Source organism: Amphiura filiformis, chromosome 9 (assembly GCF_039555335.1).
Source record: "Amphiura filiformis chromosome 9, Afil_fr2py, whole genome shotgun sequence".
Lineage (NCBI taxonomy): Eukaryota > Metazoa > Echinodermata > Ophiuroidea > Amphilepidida > Amphiuridae > Amphiura > Amphiura filiformis.
The window spans coordinates 68,818,697-68,832,879 of record NC_092636.1 but is presented as its reverse complement, the minus strand read 5'-3'; the positions used below and the strand labels follow the sequence as shown (position 1 = coordinate 68,832,879).

At 39.2% G+C, this 14,183-nt stretch overlaps 1 protein-coding gene across 1 annotated transcript in view; it reads right to left on the bottom strand.

Moving 5' to 3' along the window:
• Positions 1–14,183, bottom strand: part of LOC140160245 (sodium- and chloride-dependent glycine transporter 1-like) — a 115,163-nt gene that overhangs the window by 19,258 nt on the left and 81,722 nt on the right. The window contains exons 4-6 of the mRNA XM_072183521.1: positions 13,392–13,523; positions 6,248–6,515; positions 3,426–3,516 (exon numbers count right to left, since the gene is read on the bottom strand). Of these exons, the coding sequence (XP_072039622.1) occupies positions 3,426–3,516; positions 6,248–6,515; positions 13,392–13,523 (491 nt within the window). The remainder of the gene's footprint in view (positions 1–3,425; positions 3,517–6,247; positions 6,516–13,391; positions 13,524–14,183) is intronic.

Here is a 14,183-nt window from a genome sequence, read left to right as displayed (position 1 = left end):
ATTCACCTCTACAGCTCCGCGTGGTCCATTTTTAATTTGCAACTTTTGAAAATGCACCAAATTTCATATACTGGTCTCAATCTCTCTGAATTTAGAGTTTTTGGTGGCAAATTTGGTATCAAGTTGGAGCTAACAAGATTCTGCATACGACTTTATCAATTAAATGTTCATAACACGATCAGGTTTTGGTGTAGGACGGGTTACATGACTGCGGACTTTCTTTATTTGAGCAGTTTAGTTCTAGTCCAATGAAACAGTACTCACTGTCATGACTGTGGAGGTTTCGAAGTCTGTCTTGCAGACTCATTTTTCATATTGAATTCAAACGTGATACTTAGATTCGAATAGTGATTTTCTTTCTTAGCGCACATTTTTGCATCACTGGACGGAGAAGATCTATTATAGATATTGTTTGGTATAATAGGGTGTTCCAAAGTTGCATGATTTAAAGTATGTTGAAACATATTGCCTATTTCAGCCCAATAATTATAATGTTTGTATGCTTGCACGGAAGACTTCCGTTAAGTGTAACCATTTCACGTGAGTGGTTCAACGTCAGTAATATAATACGATCGAGTGACATTTTACCACTCTATGTGGAAGTAAGGTTCAAGAGACGAATTGTTTCAGCATGTTGATTAAAATAGAACATGCAAGCTGCTTCTGCATGCTACCTTATTTCTTCATGTCTATGCAATGCTTAATGCTCTGCGTGCTAGCCATGCGCTTCAATGGAAAAAGTTCAAGTTTTGAAATATTTTCTCAAAATATCAAGAGCTATCTTAAGAACTACTGAACCAATACTAGCCTTGTTGGTACTCATTTTAATGGATTTTTCATGCTGATTCCAAATATGGTCATGGAAATTTACATTTCTTACATTATTGAATTTTGAATTTTTTTCAAAACTTGTCGTCTGCACACTCGCGTGAAGAGAGTTAACTACTGTTCCTGTACTTAAACAGGAATGTTTGAGGCAATATGTGAGCAAAACAGAGACAGAGATTTTCCCTAAATGCATCGGCAACAAGTTCGTTTTATACAAGACGTCATGTAACTATATGCACAAGCACTTCAAAGAAACTCATGTGTAAGCATTCAACACATATTGGTATATACTCTGTCAGGGTTAATATATGAAATAATGTCAAAGTAATATCACTCCTCCATCAATACAGGTGTTTCAACATACGCATTTGCTCTGATTGCACGTTTTAGCATATTTAACATGATATCATTAATTAGTCCATCACAATAAGTTCACATTGTGCATCTCGGACTTGAGACCAAACCTGTTTCAATTCCCATATTTACTTGTAATGGGCTATTCCAGTTGAAATCCATACACTTCTGAGGAAGACATGACCTTAATCGCTCACACCTGCACACTTCAAATAAAGTCGCCCATTCAGGTAACCCCATTTAAAATTCACACTCCCTGTGCGGAAGATTAAGGTCATGTCTTCCATAAGGGGTGTATGGATTTCAACTGAAATTACTTCAAATCGTCCTCCAGAAGACATGCAAATCCATGGAGTACAATACCAAGCACATGTTAAAGTCGCATTGATTCTTTTGTATTCCATGCATTTGCATGTCTTCTGGAGGACGATTTGAACTAATGATCTTTCGTGCAATCGTCCTATTGTAACAGCTGAGGAAGCAGTTTCAAGTTGTAAATAATTAGTTGTAGGTGGTCATGGTGGTGAGTCGTGAAAATTATCACCCATAGAGGTACCAAATACTATGAATTATTAAACTATGATAATCTGATGTTTTGGATTTACTTTGAAGTAATAATTCATAGTTCTATAGGTGGTGCATTTATTTGTTATAATGTATTATCATAAGGTGTATGTACTGATATTGCCACATATCATTAGCACTTCTAACAAAATCTCGCTAGAATCAGGAACAGGACTCGGCGATTATGATCTCAAGCTTCAAAATTGTTCTTGTCAATACTATATTTTGTAATTCTTAAACAAATTATTACATGTGTTGATTCCAAGGAATTAAACATACAATATATCTTTTCCTAGCTACTTTTGTGTGTGTATAATATGGGTTACAAGTCAGTCAAATGTATCATTCTTCTTTAAGATAGCACCTTAAAATAACACAAAATGTCACATCTGAAAAAAAGCGAATGACAAATGTGGTTGTCACAGCCGGCAATATCCTGTACTGCGGGGAAAATCTTATTTTGATTCCTTTCAGATGAACATGATGAATACTTGATATCACTGGTGCTCAGGGCTGCCTTTGCAAAATTCTATCCTGTATTCTCACAAGATGAATAGCACTTTCCAGTTGCGTGATTTAGTGTGAATATCTTAATGTGAGCAGAGGATCTTATTGATACTTATTTTTAAACGTAATTTGCAGAAGGATGCAGATCTGACTGGCAATAATTCATCTATAAATACTCAATTAACAAGAAAACATTAAAGGTCGATAACTAGTTATATCAACTACATTACACTACGTTTCACATAGCATACTGTATTCACAATCACAACTGATTGCCTATTTGACACGTCAATAGCTTGCTTATATATTTTTGCAGATGAAGAAGATGAGAGGCCTGGCGCACGCGCGCGGCAAATGTGCTTACACATTTCATCAATTATTCAATGCGTTCGCTATTCATGACATTACGTGGGTAAGTGCAGTCTGCAATAGTCTTGTGGGACGTTCAGTTTTTCCTTAAATTAAAAGTACACCATGCAGCCACATAATGACTTACAATTAATCTGGGTGGAATTCAATTAGAAACTGATAGTCGAAGAGTGTCAATTAAAAGAAATTACTTGTTACCAAAATACAAAAGGAAAACAATTACATCCTTAATGAACGTTAACTCTTTACAAAAGTAAACTCCTTTTGGGCTTATAAACATTCAATCAAGTAACTGGTTATTGGTTTCTTCTTCATATGACCGCACATAGCCTATAGAAAGGCACCTGTAATCATTCAATATACACGGCAACGCACTTATAACAAGTTTAGGCTCAATTTTGGTACATCCACTGTTGTAGTGACGGGCAATGCTGTTTTTTTTCGCCGCAAGAATAAACGACCCGATACGATCTAAAATGTGGGTGATCTATTCGCCAATTGCTTACAATTGAACAATAAAGCTGTATTTATACTCCCTTGGCTAGCTATGAGCGATTGACGTGGTTACTATCTAAAGATCTTGGCTGTTTGTAGATGCTTTACAAATGTCAATTCAATGTATTGGTTAAATTGCAGTGAATTTTTGCTAGCTATTAAACCTATACTCCAGTGTAAAGATTCAGCTTACTTTAATAATGATAGTAGGGCTGTAGACCGAAACGCCGAACCACTAGTGAACGGCAATTAGATTTCGCTTAACGGTGTGGACCATACTTGTCTAAACTTTATGTACATCTTCTCACCTTTCCTATTTCTTTGGCTCCAAGAAAAGTGAGGAGGATCACGACTCCCCAGGCCGTCAGCATGGCGAATACCAAGGGTGGTTGAAGGAACCTATCTCAGTTATATTAGACGATTTAACAAGTACGTATTCTCTGCAAAGAAAAATGCAAAAGAGTAGTTAATAAAAACATAGTTACACAATGTTGCAAATTTCATTAAGTTTTAATAGAGGGCGATATGTATATTACCGAACTTATGACCGATTAATATTACTGTCCTTCTTCGTAGGCACCAAGACACTGCAAATGTCTTGGTATTAAATGAACGTGATTGGGGCGAGCTCGATACTTGCAGAAAACTTGACTATACAGAGAGAGTGGTATACTCTTTAATGTGATTAGTGTGAAAGGTCACTAAAACTGACTTATATGGCTGTCAATTAAGTAGGTGACAGAATCGCACATTGAATTAGTGCCAAATTGGATGGTGGGTATATTAGAGGGTTTGCGATATTCCATACGCCTTGCGTGGTCCGTCCGTTCATACGTGCGTACATACCTCTAGTCTGGGTTTCAAGCTGGATTGTGCTCGTTCATCACGAAGGAGCACAAGCCGGCTGGGACCGAGACTAACACTACATCTGGCCTCATGAGGGCGACAAACAAGATATTTAGCGGTCTAGGACCTATGCCCGGGTTTTATGTCTTCACTTCAGCATGCTTTTGATTGTTACAATAACCCAGGGCTAACATATCGCTTCAAAGTAATTGTATTTCGGTGCTTTCCGAATATCATGGTTGCCGAAAACAAATATTTCGGTACATTAAAGATCATTACATGTATATGTCATGATACTTTTTCGTGCACAACCCGCGTGATGCAGTACAAACCTTTAACTTCAACGTCCTTCTTGCGTTACACGTATATCAAAGATGCAAATCGCAATCTCTTTTCCATACGGCCGATCTCATCCGCATTTTAAAGGACAATCTGTGCGTATAAACTGCACTTATGAATGAAGTCAAATTTTCACACCTCTTTGAAAAACGGATGAATTACGTGCATTTTCTACGTTGTCCGCGCGTTCATTTCGTACGTGCAGAATCTTCAATACTGATTAAATAAGCAATATCGCTCCGTCACGGCTTTTGGCAAAATCGCAACCTCTCTATTAAGTCACCAGGTCCGCTAGCACGGGCTTGCTGTCTTACTGTTGCAAATTCGACATGTTGGTGACCATCTAAGTCCGGCATAGATCTATGGGAGTTGATGAAGATTACATGTGGGCGAGTTATGCATACCTTTGAGATATTTCGTATTATTGCTGACTAATCATAAATATGCGTTATCAACACATGTTTTCCACCGGTAGTATATAAAATCATTCACTCACAAGTCATAAATAAATTTAGTCTTAATGCTGTTATGTTTGCATTGCTCTATCTAATGCTAGATAATCATTCCTTTATATTCATGATGTACTCTAAAAACTGTGCTTAAAATTTAAACACTTTTCTGAACACAGTCATGCTACCACTTTGAAGCTAAACGAATTCCTAGACAACAATTAAGACCATATAATTATTGCTAATATCAACACTTTCATTTTTTTATAAAGTGATGGCAAGATTGTTTAGCAAAAGTGTTAATTACAAACAGAATATGTAGTGTAAGTTTTATGGTTGACAAAATCAAAATTACAAACAAGAGATGTAGAGTACATTCCCATTTATGTTAACTCGGAACGTATACCCTTCTATCTGTCTGAATTTCGGACGAGGATAGAGAATCTTAAGCTTCCTTTAAACTCACGGACCTGGATTGACCCAAAAGCTTTTTACTTATTTACTGAAGTCTTCTTGTTTGTGTAAAATTCACGTCTTGAGTGCCGTCGCTTTGAACCTGATAAGCGTGCAGTCACGTATGTGGAAGACTTCAGAGATACAGAATAAGAGTGTTCTGATAAAAGGTTAACATTTACGCCTTAAGAACAATAAGGTATTAATGAAATTTCTTTTGAAAATAAATTGCTGTAAACAGCCAATCTGAGTCGTAGAACGTGCAAATAATATTACGTGATTCGTGAATAAAAACATGGTGGAATATCCTTTCGCTTTCTCCACCAAATAAACAATATTTTTTTAAATGGGGCATTGTATCCAGAAGACAGGTATATTATAATGTGATACATGTTGATATTTTTTTATTACCCTTTTAAAAGGAAGTTCTATCTTTTTCAGTATTTTATAGGATTACCCTAGTTTATGATAATTGTGTTTAACATCTAGTTAAATACTTTTCATGTACCACCATTGACACACTTGTGTATGAAAGTGGCCCAATGTAATTCAATTTAATGCAATTTGGTGCAACAATTGTGCTATTCTTTACCATTTTTCTGAGCATGTTTTATTGTATACAGTTTTTTGTTTGTTTTTATAAAATATAAGTGTAACTTGGGGGACACTCTGTGTAACATTACAGTTAAAAGGGCATTTCGTGATCCACAGCCTCATCCCCCCACTTTTCTCAAAAAAAGTTGAGATTTTTGTATCACTGGAAATCTCTGGCTGCATAATGTTTATGTACCAAGTATTTCTTACAAATTAATTAGTTTCGCAAAAATATCGTGAAATTTGAATTTCGTTCTGGTATACCAGAACGAAATTACAACACATTGTCTATGGAGCAGTGTAATACACATTATCATGCATAACTCGCAAACGCAAAATCGGAATCAACTGACATTTTGGGAATAAGCTTTTTTCGTGGATATCTACTGAAAATGTCATAAAAAGAGGCTGCTAGGATCACGAAATACTCCTTTAAAATGCTGACTTACTCAAAAAATTCTTTTGTTGCTGGTATAGGTACCAAATAGGACGGCGATGAAGACGAATTCTCACGGTATTGTGCTATACTGCTATTGGAAGCTGCAAAACTAAATACATCAATACATTGTTTGGAGTTCCACCAATGATGACAGCCTATCCATTGTAGGTCTCCCCACCAAGCCACGGAGAAAAAGGCATATATAAGGTGGTAAGTGGTAAACAAGTGCTCGTAAACACAAGCAATGATGACAAGCATGAGTATACCGAAGCTAATACCTGTAAAACGAAGAGAAGTAAAACGAGATTTAGTTGATGTTGAGCTTGTTAGTTCCTTACAGCGAGTTCATCTATTTATGTAGCATTACACTAGTAGCATGTTTGTACAACAACTTTCACTTCACAAAACATTTGTTGTTAATAGGTTTCCTTCATCGGTGTTACGTGATTGTTCGGCAGTGTGAATTTTTGTGTGGCACTTCATGCCGTTAATGGGTACGGTCTGGGGTTTTTATGGTTTAGATAACTTTACGGTTTAGTGTTGTAAAAGTAAAGCTGATAGGGTTAGGGGAACCCAGGTAATTTAGTGCAAACAGTAGCCACCATCATATTATTACAATAGCAAGTTGATAAACACCTAGCAGTCCACAGCAAAATTGTGATAAACCACTAGTATTTTCCATACCCATGTACCATGTGATGTAACAATCATGTAGCACCGGTTTCATTAATTACGATAAGCGAATAAGCACTCTTCATTTACAACTAAACTGTACATATTACCCATAAATATAACATTAATTCCCTTAAATATCTCATTATCATTGTTTTCTAACTTCCTTACACACGAGGAAATTAGTACTGAATATAAACGATACATTGAGACAATTCACCTATCAGTCACGACTAGGCCGTATAGTTTCTAAAAAGCTATTGGAAAGGTTAATAATAGTGAGAATTTAAAGATATAATTACTTGGAAGAACCACTGAATGGCCAAAAGGAATAAGTGGCTTCAGAATGGTCTCAGGGACAATGAAAAGATATATTACTGCGAAATTACCACCTTTATAAGAGAACTGATCTTGATGACACCAATCAACACGCGCTTGGGGAACGATTCTATACGTGGTTGACATTTAATTGACTATTTCAATATTTGATGAGATACTAACAAGGTTTGAAATAAGATAAACCCCTTTTGGGTTAATGTAACACATGATGGGCTATTCCAGTTGAAATCCATACACCCCCTATAGAAGACATTACACATCTTCCATAAAGGGAGTGTGAATTTCAAATCGACCCATCCATTCAGGTAACCCCATATGTGAAATTCACACACCCTGTGTAGAAGATCACGTCTTCCATAGGGGTGTATGGATTTCAACTTGAATAGCCCAATCACCCTCTAGCATGTCTATTTATATCTCATTTGACGACATCATTCAACAAAGTGGTGGCAAGGATGTCTAACTGCCACCGCATATTCAATCATATACTTTGAGGATTTGAAGGTGCAGTTTTAAGATCAGTTTTAAGGAAAGACTATATAATTGAAAATTGCGGATTGCCTTTTAACAGCCAAGATCGCGTATTTTGGTTCAAAATGCGGGTTTTTTTGGTATTTGAGGACGACCTATAAAAACCAAAACCGTCCGTTCATCCGTGGTTGTGCCTCCAAACCTAAGTGCTTTGAATGCTGCATGTATTCGGGTCAAGGGCGAAGGTGATAGGAGACATTATTCCAATCTACCTATGTTCCAAGCCACAGCAGACGTGTAACCGACTATGTGAATGAACCAAAGGGCTATGAAAACAATATGTAGTGGGATTCGGGGTAAGGATGAAGGTGATAACAAACATACTCCACCTTACCTATCGCATGTGTACACATATTCGAAGAAAATATGTAATAGTATGTGGACAAACCAAAGAGCTATGAATAGTGATTTATTGGGATTCGGGTTAGGGACGACGAAGGTGGTATGAGACGAAGGCGATACGAGACACGGTCATACTCAACCTACCTTTAGCAAATGGACATATTTTTCAAGTAGACAGATAACCGAATATATGAACCCAAGGGCTATGAATACCGTATGTATTAGGGTCGTGTTAAGGACGAAGGTGACATGAGACGTACTCTAACCTACCTTTAGCAAGTGGACATAGCAGAGTTAACATACACCAAGCAGACAGGTAACCGACTATGTGCACATACGGTCTATGAAGACCATAATTATTACTACTAATCCTCACTTGATAACTTCAGCATGCATATTGGAATATGCACCTCCTTAAGATTTGCCCTAACAAAATTTAAATGCCATTTATGGAAAGATTATACTTTCCTGTTCAGAAAATGTATAACTTGTGCTATAATAGGGTCTATAGTTTGTTAATTATGAGTGTTTCCATGTAAGATGATGCACGATCCTTGAAATTTACTGATGAAATGAGTGCACATGTTCTCCCATAGACTTTACATGTGAACCGTATCCCAATTTCCGTATTTCACCACCCTGCGTTTTAGTTTACTTTAATCATTACATTCAGCTGTTTTTATCTAAAATATCAGAGCATTAATATCACTGAATATTGATACTTTCTGATACAGGTCATTTTTTAAGTTCAAAGAGGAAACACCACCACCCTATTGGGTACCCTACAATCTTGGTAAAAAGTACTTGGGACACTTGGTACACTATATCGAAATTAATTCCCTGCAGAATTTATTGTGATCTTGGAAATGACGTAATTGTGTTTTGAAACAAACATGACATCTACAGCAATGATTTACCCTTCCCCTTTCCCCATCAAACAATGTTGGAACACACTGGGAAACTGCTGAAGACATTGGCATTTCTCAACATTGTACAGGGGAGAGGGGGTGATAGTTTCCCGTTCTTTACACGAACGTGTTGCAAGACTTTTTTCCAAGATTGCAGTTCATGACACATGGCCATATGGTGATATGAGATATATTCCAACCTACCTTTAGCGAGTGGACACATATTCCAACAAGACAGGTAACCGACCCTGTGCACCTAAGGGCTATGGATAGAATATGTATTGGGGACGAGTTAAGGACGAAGGTGATATAAGACATATTCCAACCTACCTTTAGCGAGTGGACACATAATCCAAGCAGACAGGTAACCGGCCCTGTGCACCTAAGGGCTATGGATACAATATGTATTGGGGTCGAGTTAAGGACGAAGGTGATATAAGGCATATTCCAACCTACCTTTAGCGAGTGGACACATAATCCAAGCAGACAGGTAACCGACCCTGTGCACCTAAGGGTTATGGATACAATGTGTATTGGGGACGAGTTAAGGACGAAGGTGATATAAGGCATATTCCAACCTACCTTTAGCGAGTGGACACATAATCCAAGCAGACAGGTAACCGACCCTGTGCACCTAAGGGTTATGGATACAATGTGTATTGGGGACGAGTTAAGGACGAAGGTGATATAAGGCATGTTCCAACGTACCTTTAGCGAGTGGACACATAATCCAAGCAGACAGGTAACCGACCCTGTGCACCTAAGGGCTATGGATACAATGTGTATTGGGGACGAGTTAAGGACGAAGGTGATATAAGACATATTCCAACCTACCTTTAGCGAGTGGACACATATTCGAACAAGACAGGTAACCGACCCTGTGCACCTAAGGGCTATGGATACAATATGTATTGGGGACGGGTTAAGGACGAAGGTGATATAAGACATATTCCAACCTACCTTTAGCGAGTGGACACATATTCCAAGCAGACAGGTAACCAGCGCTGTGCACCTAAGGGTTATGGATACAATGTGTATTGGGGACGAGTTAAGGACGAAGGTGATATAAGACATATTCCAACCTACCTTTAGCGAGTGGACACATATTCCAACAAGACAGGTAACCGACCCTGTGCACCTAAGGGCTATGGATACAATGTGTATTGGGGACGAGTTAAGGACGAAGGTGATATAAGACATATTCCAACCTACCTTTAGCGAGTGGACACATATTCCAAGCAGACAGGAAACCGACCATGTGCACCTAAGGGCTATGGATACAATGTGTATTGGGGACGGGTTAAGGACGAAGGTGATATAAGACATATTCCAACCTACCTTTAGCGAGTGGACACATATTCCAACAAGACAGGTAACCGACCCTGTGCACCTAAGGGCTATGGATACAATGTGTATTTGGGACGGGTTAAGGACGAAGGTGATATAAGACATATTCCAACCTACCTTTAGCGAGTGGACACATATTCCAACAAGACAGGTAACCGACCCTGTGCACCTAAGGGCTATGGATACAATGTGTATTTGGGACGGGTTAAGGACGAAGGTGATATAAGACATATTCCAACCTACCTTTAGCGAGTGGACACATAATCCAAGCAGACAGGTAACCGACCCTGTGCACCTAAGGGTTATGGATACAATGTGTATTGGGGACGGGTTAAGGACGAAGGTGATATAAGACATATTCCAACCTACCTTTAGCGAGTGGACACATATTCCAAGCAGACAGGAAACCGACCATGTGCACCTAAGGGCTATGGATACAATGTGTATTTGGGACGGGTTAAGGACGAAGGTGATATAAGACATATTCCAACCTACCTTTAGCGAGTGGACACATATTCCAACAAGACAGGTAACCGACCCTGTGCACCTAAGGGTTATGGATACAATGTGTATTGGGGACGAGTTAAGGACGAAGGTGATATAAGACATATTCCAACCTACCTTTAGCGAGTGGACACATATTCGAACAAGACAGGTAACCGACCCTGTGCACCTAAGGGCTATGGATACAATATGTATTGGGGACGAGTTAAGGACGAAGGTGATATAAGACATATTCCAACCTACCTTTAGCGAGTGGACACATATTCCAAGCAGACAGGAAACCGACCCTGTGCACCTAAGGGTTATGGATACAAGATGTATTGGGGACGAGTTAAGGACGAAGGTGATATAAGGCATATTCCAACCTACCTTTAGCGAGAGGACACATATTCCAAGCAGACAGGTAACCGACCCTGTGCACCTAAGGGCTATGGATACAATATGTATTGGGGACGGGTTAAGGACGAAGGTGATATAAGACATATTCCAACCTACCTTTAGCGAGAGGACACATATTCCAAGCAGACAGGTAACCGACCCTGTGCACCTAAGGGTTATGGATACAATATATATTGGGGACGGGTTAAGGACGAAGGTGATATAAGACATATTCCAACCTACCTTTAGGGAGAGGACACATATTCCAACAAGACAGGTAACCGACCCTGTGCACCTAAGGGCTATGGATACAATATGTATTGGGGACGGGTTAAGGACGAAGGTGATATAAGACATATTCCAACCTACCTTTAGCGAGAGGACACATATTCCAACAAGACAGGTAACCGACCCTGTGGACCTAAGGGCTATGGATACAATATGTATTGGGGACGAGTTAAGGACGAAGGTGATATAAGACATATTCCAACCTACCTTTAGCGAGTGGACACATATTCCAACAAGACAGGTAACCGACCCTGTGCACCTAAGGGCTATGGATACAATATGTATTGGGGACGGGTTAAGGACGAAGGTGATATAAGACATATTCCAACCTACCTTTAGCGAGAGGACACATATTCCAACAAGACAGGTAACCGACCCTGTGGACCTAAGGGCTATGGATACAATATGTATTGGGGACGAGTTAAGGACGAAGGTGATATAAGACATATTCCAACCTACCTTTAGCGAGTGGACACATATTCCAACAAGACAGGTAACCGACCCTGTGCACCTAAGGGCTATGGATACAATATGTATTGGGGACGGGTTAAGGACGAAGGTGATATAAGACATATTCCAACTTACCTTTAGCGAGAGGACACATATTCCAACAAGACAGGTAACCGACCCTGTGCACCTAAGGGTTATGGATACAATATATATTGGGGACGGGTTAAGGACGAAGGTGATATAAGACATATTCCAACCTACCTTTAGCGAGAGGACACATATTCCAAGCAGACAGGTAACCGACCCTGTGCACCTAAGGGTTATGGATACAATATATATTGGGGACGGGTTAAGGACGAAGGTGATATAAGACATATTCCAACCTACCTTTAGCGAGAGGACACATATTCCAACAAGACAGGTAACCGACCCTGTGCACCTAAGGGCTATGGATACAATATGTATTGGGGACGGGTTAAGGACGAAGGTGATATAAGACATATTCCAACCTACCTTTAGCGAGAGGACACATATTCCAACAAGACAGGTAACCGACCCTGTGGACCTAAGGGCTATGGATACAATATGTATTGGGGACGAGTTAAGGACGAAGGTGATATAAGACATATTCCAACCTACCTTTAGCGAGTGGACACATATTCCAACAAGACAGGTAACCGACCCTGTGCACCTAAGGGCTATGGATACAATATGTATTGGGGACGGGTTAAGGACGAAGGTGATATAAGACATATTCCAACCTACCTTTAGCGAGAGGACACATATTCCAACAAGACAGGTAACCGACCCTGTGCACCTAAGGGCTATGGATACAATATGTATTGGGGACGGGTTAAGGACGAAGGTGATATAAGACATATTCCAACCTACCTTTAGCGAGAGGACACATATTCCAAGCAGATAGGTAACCGGCCCTGTGCACCTAAGGGTTATGGATACAATATGTATTGGGGACGAGTTAAGAACGAAGGTGATATAAGACATATTCCAACCTACCTTTAGCGAGTGGACACATATTCCAACAAGACAGGTAACCGACCCTGTGCACCTAAGGGCTATGTATACAATATGTATTGGGGACGAGTTAAGAACGAAGGTGATATAAGACATATTCCAACCTACCTTTAGCGAGTGGACACATATTCCAACAAGACAGGTAACCGACCCTGTGCACCTAAGGGCTATGGATACAATATGTATTGGGGACGAGTTAAGGACGAAGGTGATATAAGACATATTCCAACCTACCTTTAGCGAGTGGACACATATTCCAAGCAGACAGGTAACCGGCCCTGTGCACCTAAGGGTTATGGATACAATGTGTATTGGGGACGAGTTAAGGACGAAGGTGATATAAGACATATTCCAACCTACCTTTAGCGAGTGGACACATATTCCAAGCAGATAGGTAACCAGCGCTGTGAAACTGTCCAATCGTCATCTCAAGAAGAAGCATCGGGAAGGCAATAATAAGCATCACTATGAAGTAGGCTGCTATAAAAACCGCTGTAAGAAGAAAACAGAATAAGAGGTCAAGCTATAGCTTAGTTGGAACAGGGATGTGAGAGTAGACTCACATCCCTGGTTGGAAAGAATGGTGAAGTTACTTGTGATGCGGTTCATTTGGAAAAATTCTGGCACATGGGAACAAAATGAATGAAATAATGTACTCCAGAGGACATACTAAGTAATGGCAAGATGCTCATGGGTTATTATCCCATTTTGTTATTAGTTATTATCTAATACTATCATGTGACAATACCCATACTGAGCGTTTTGGTCAATTAGAAACTAATTTAACAGTGTATAACAAATAAAACAAATGGTGTACGAATATGGAATGTTTTTCAAAGAGGTTCACAAGTCGTGTCATAATTCACCCATCATGGTCAATAGTGTGTGATGTTATAACGTTTGCTATTGTTTATTAATAACATCATTGGCCAGTTTGAGAATTAATGGTACATGTATGTGTGTGTATGTGTTTGTTTATGCCAAACGTAACTAAAGCAAGTCAAATTTCTAAAAACCAGACATGGTAATTCATTAGCCTACTTTAAGAAACACGTAGGAGCGTTTAAGGTTACATAAGGCGTATTTTTGTCTTTCATGTCTTTTGTCCATTATTTGTAGCTGTGCAAAGCAGAAGTACAATGACATACAGTC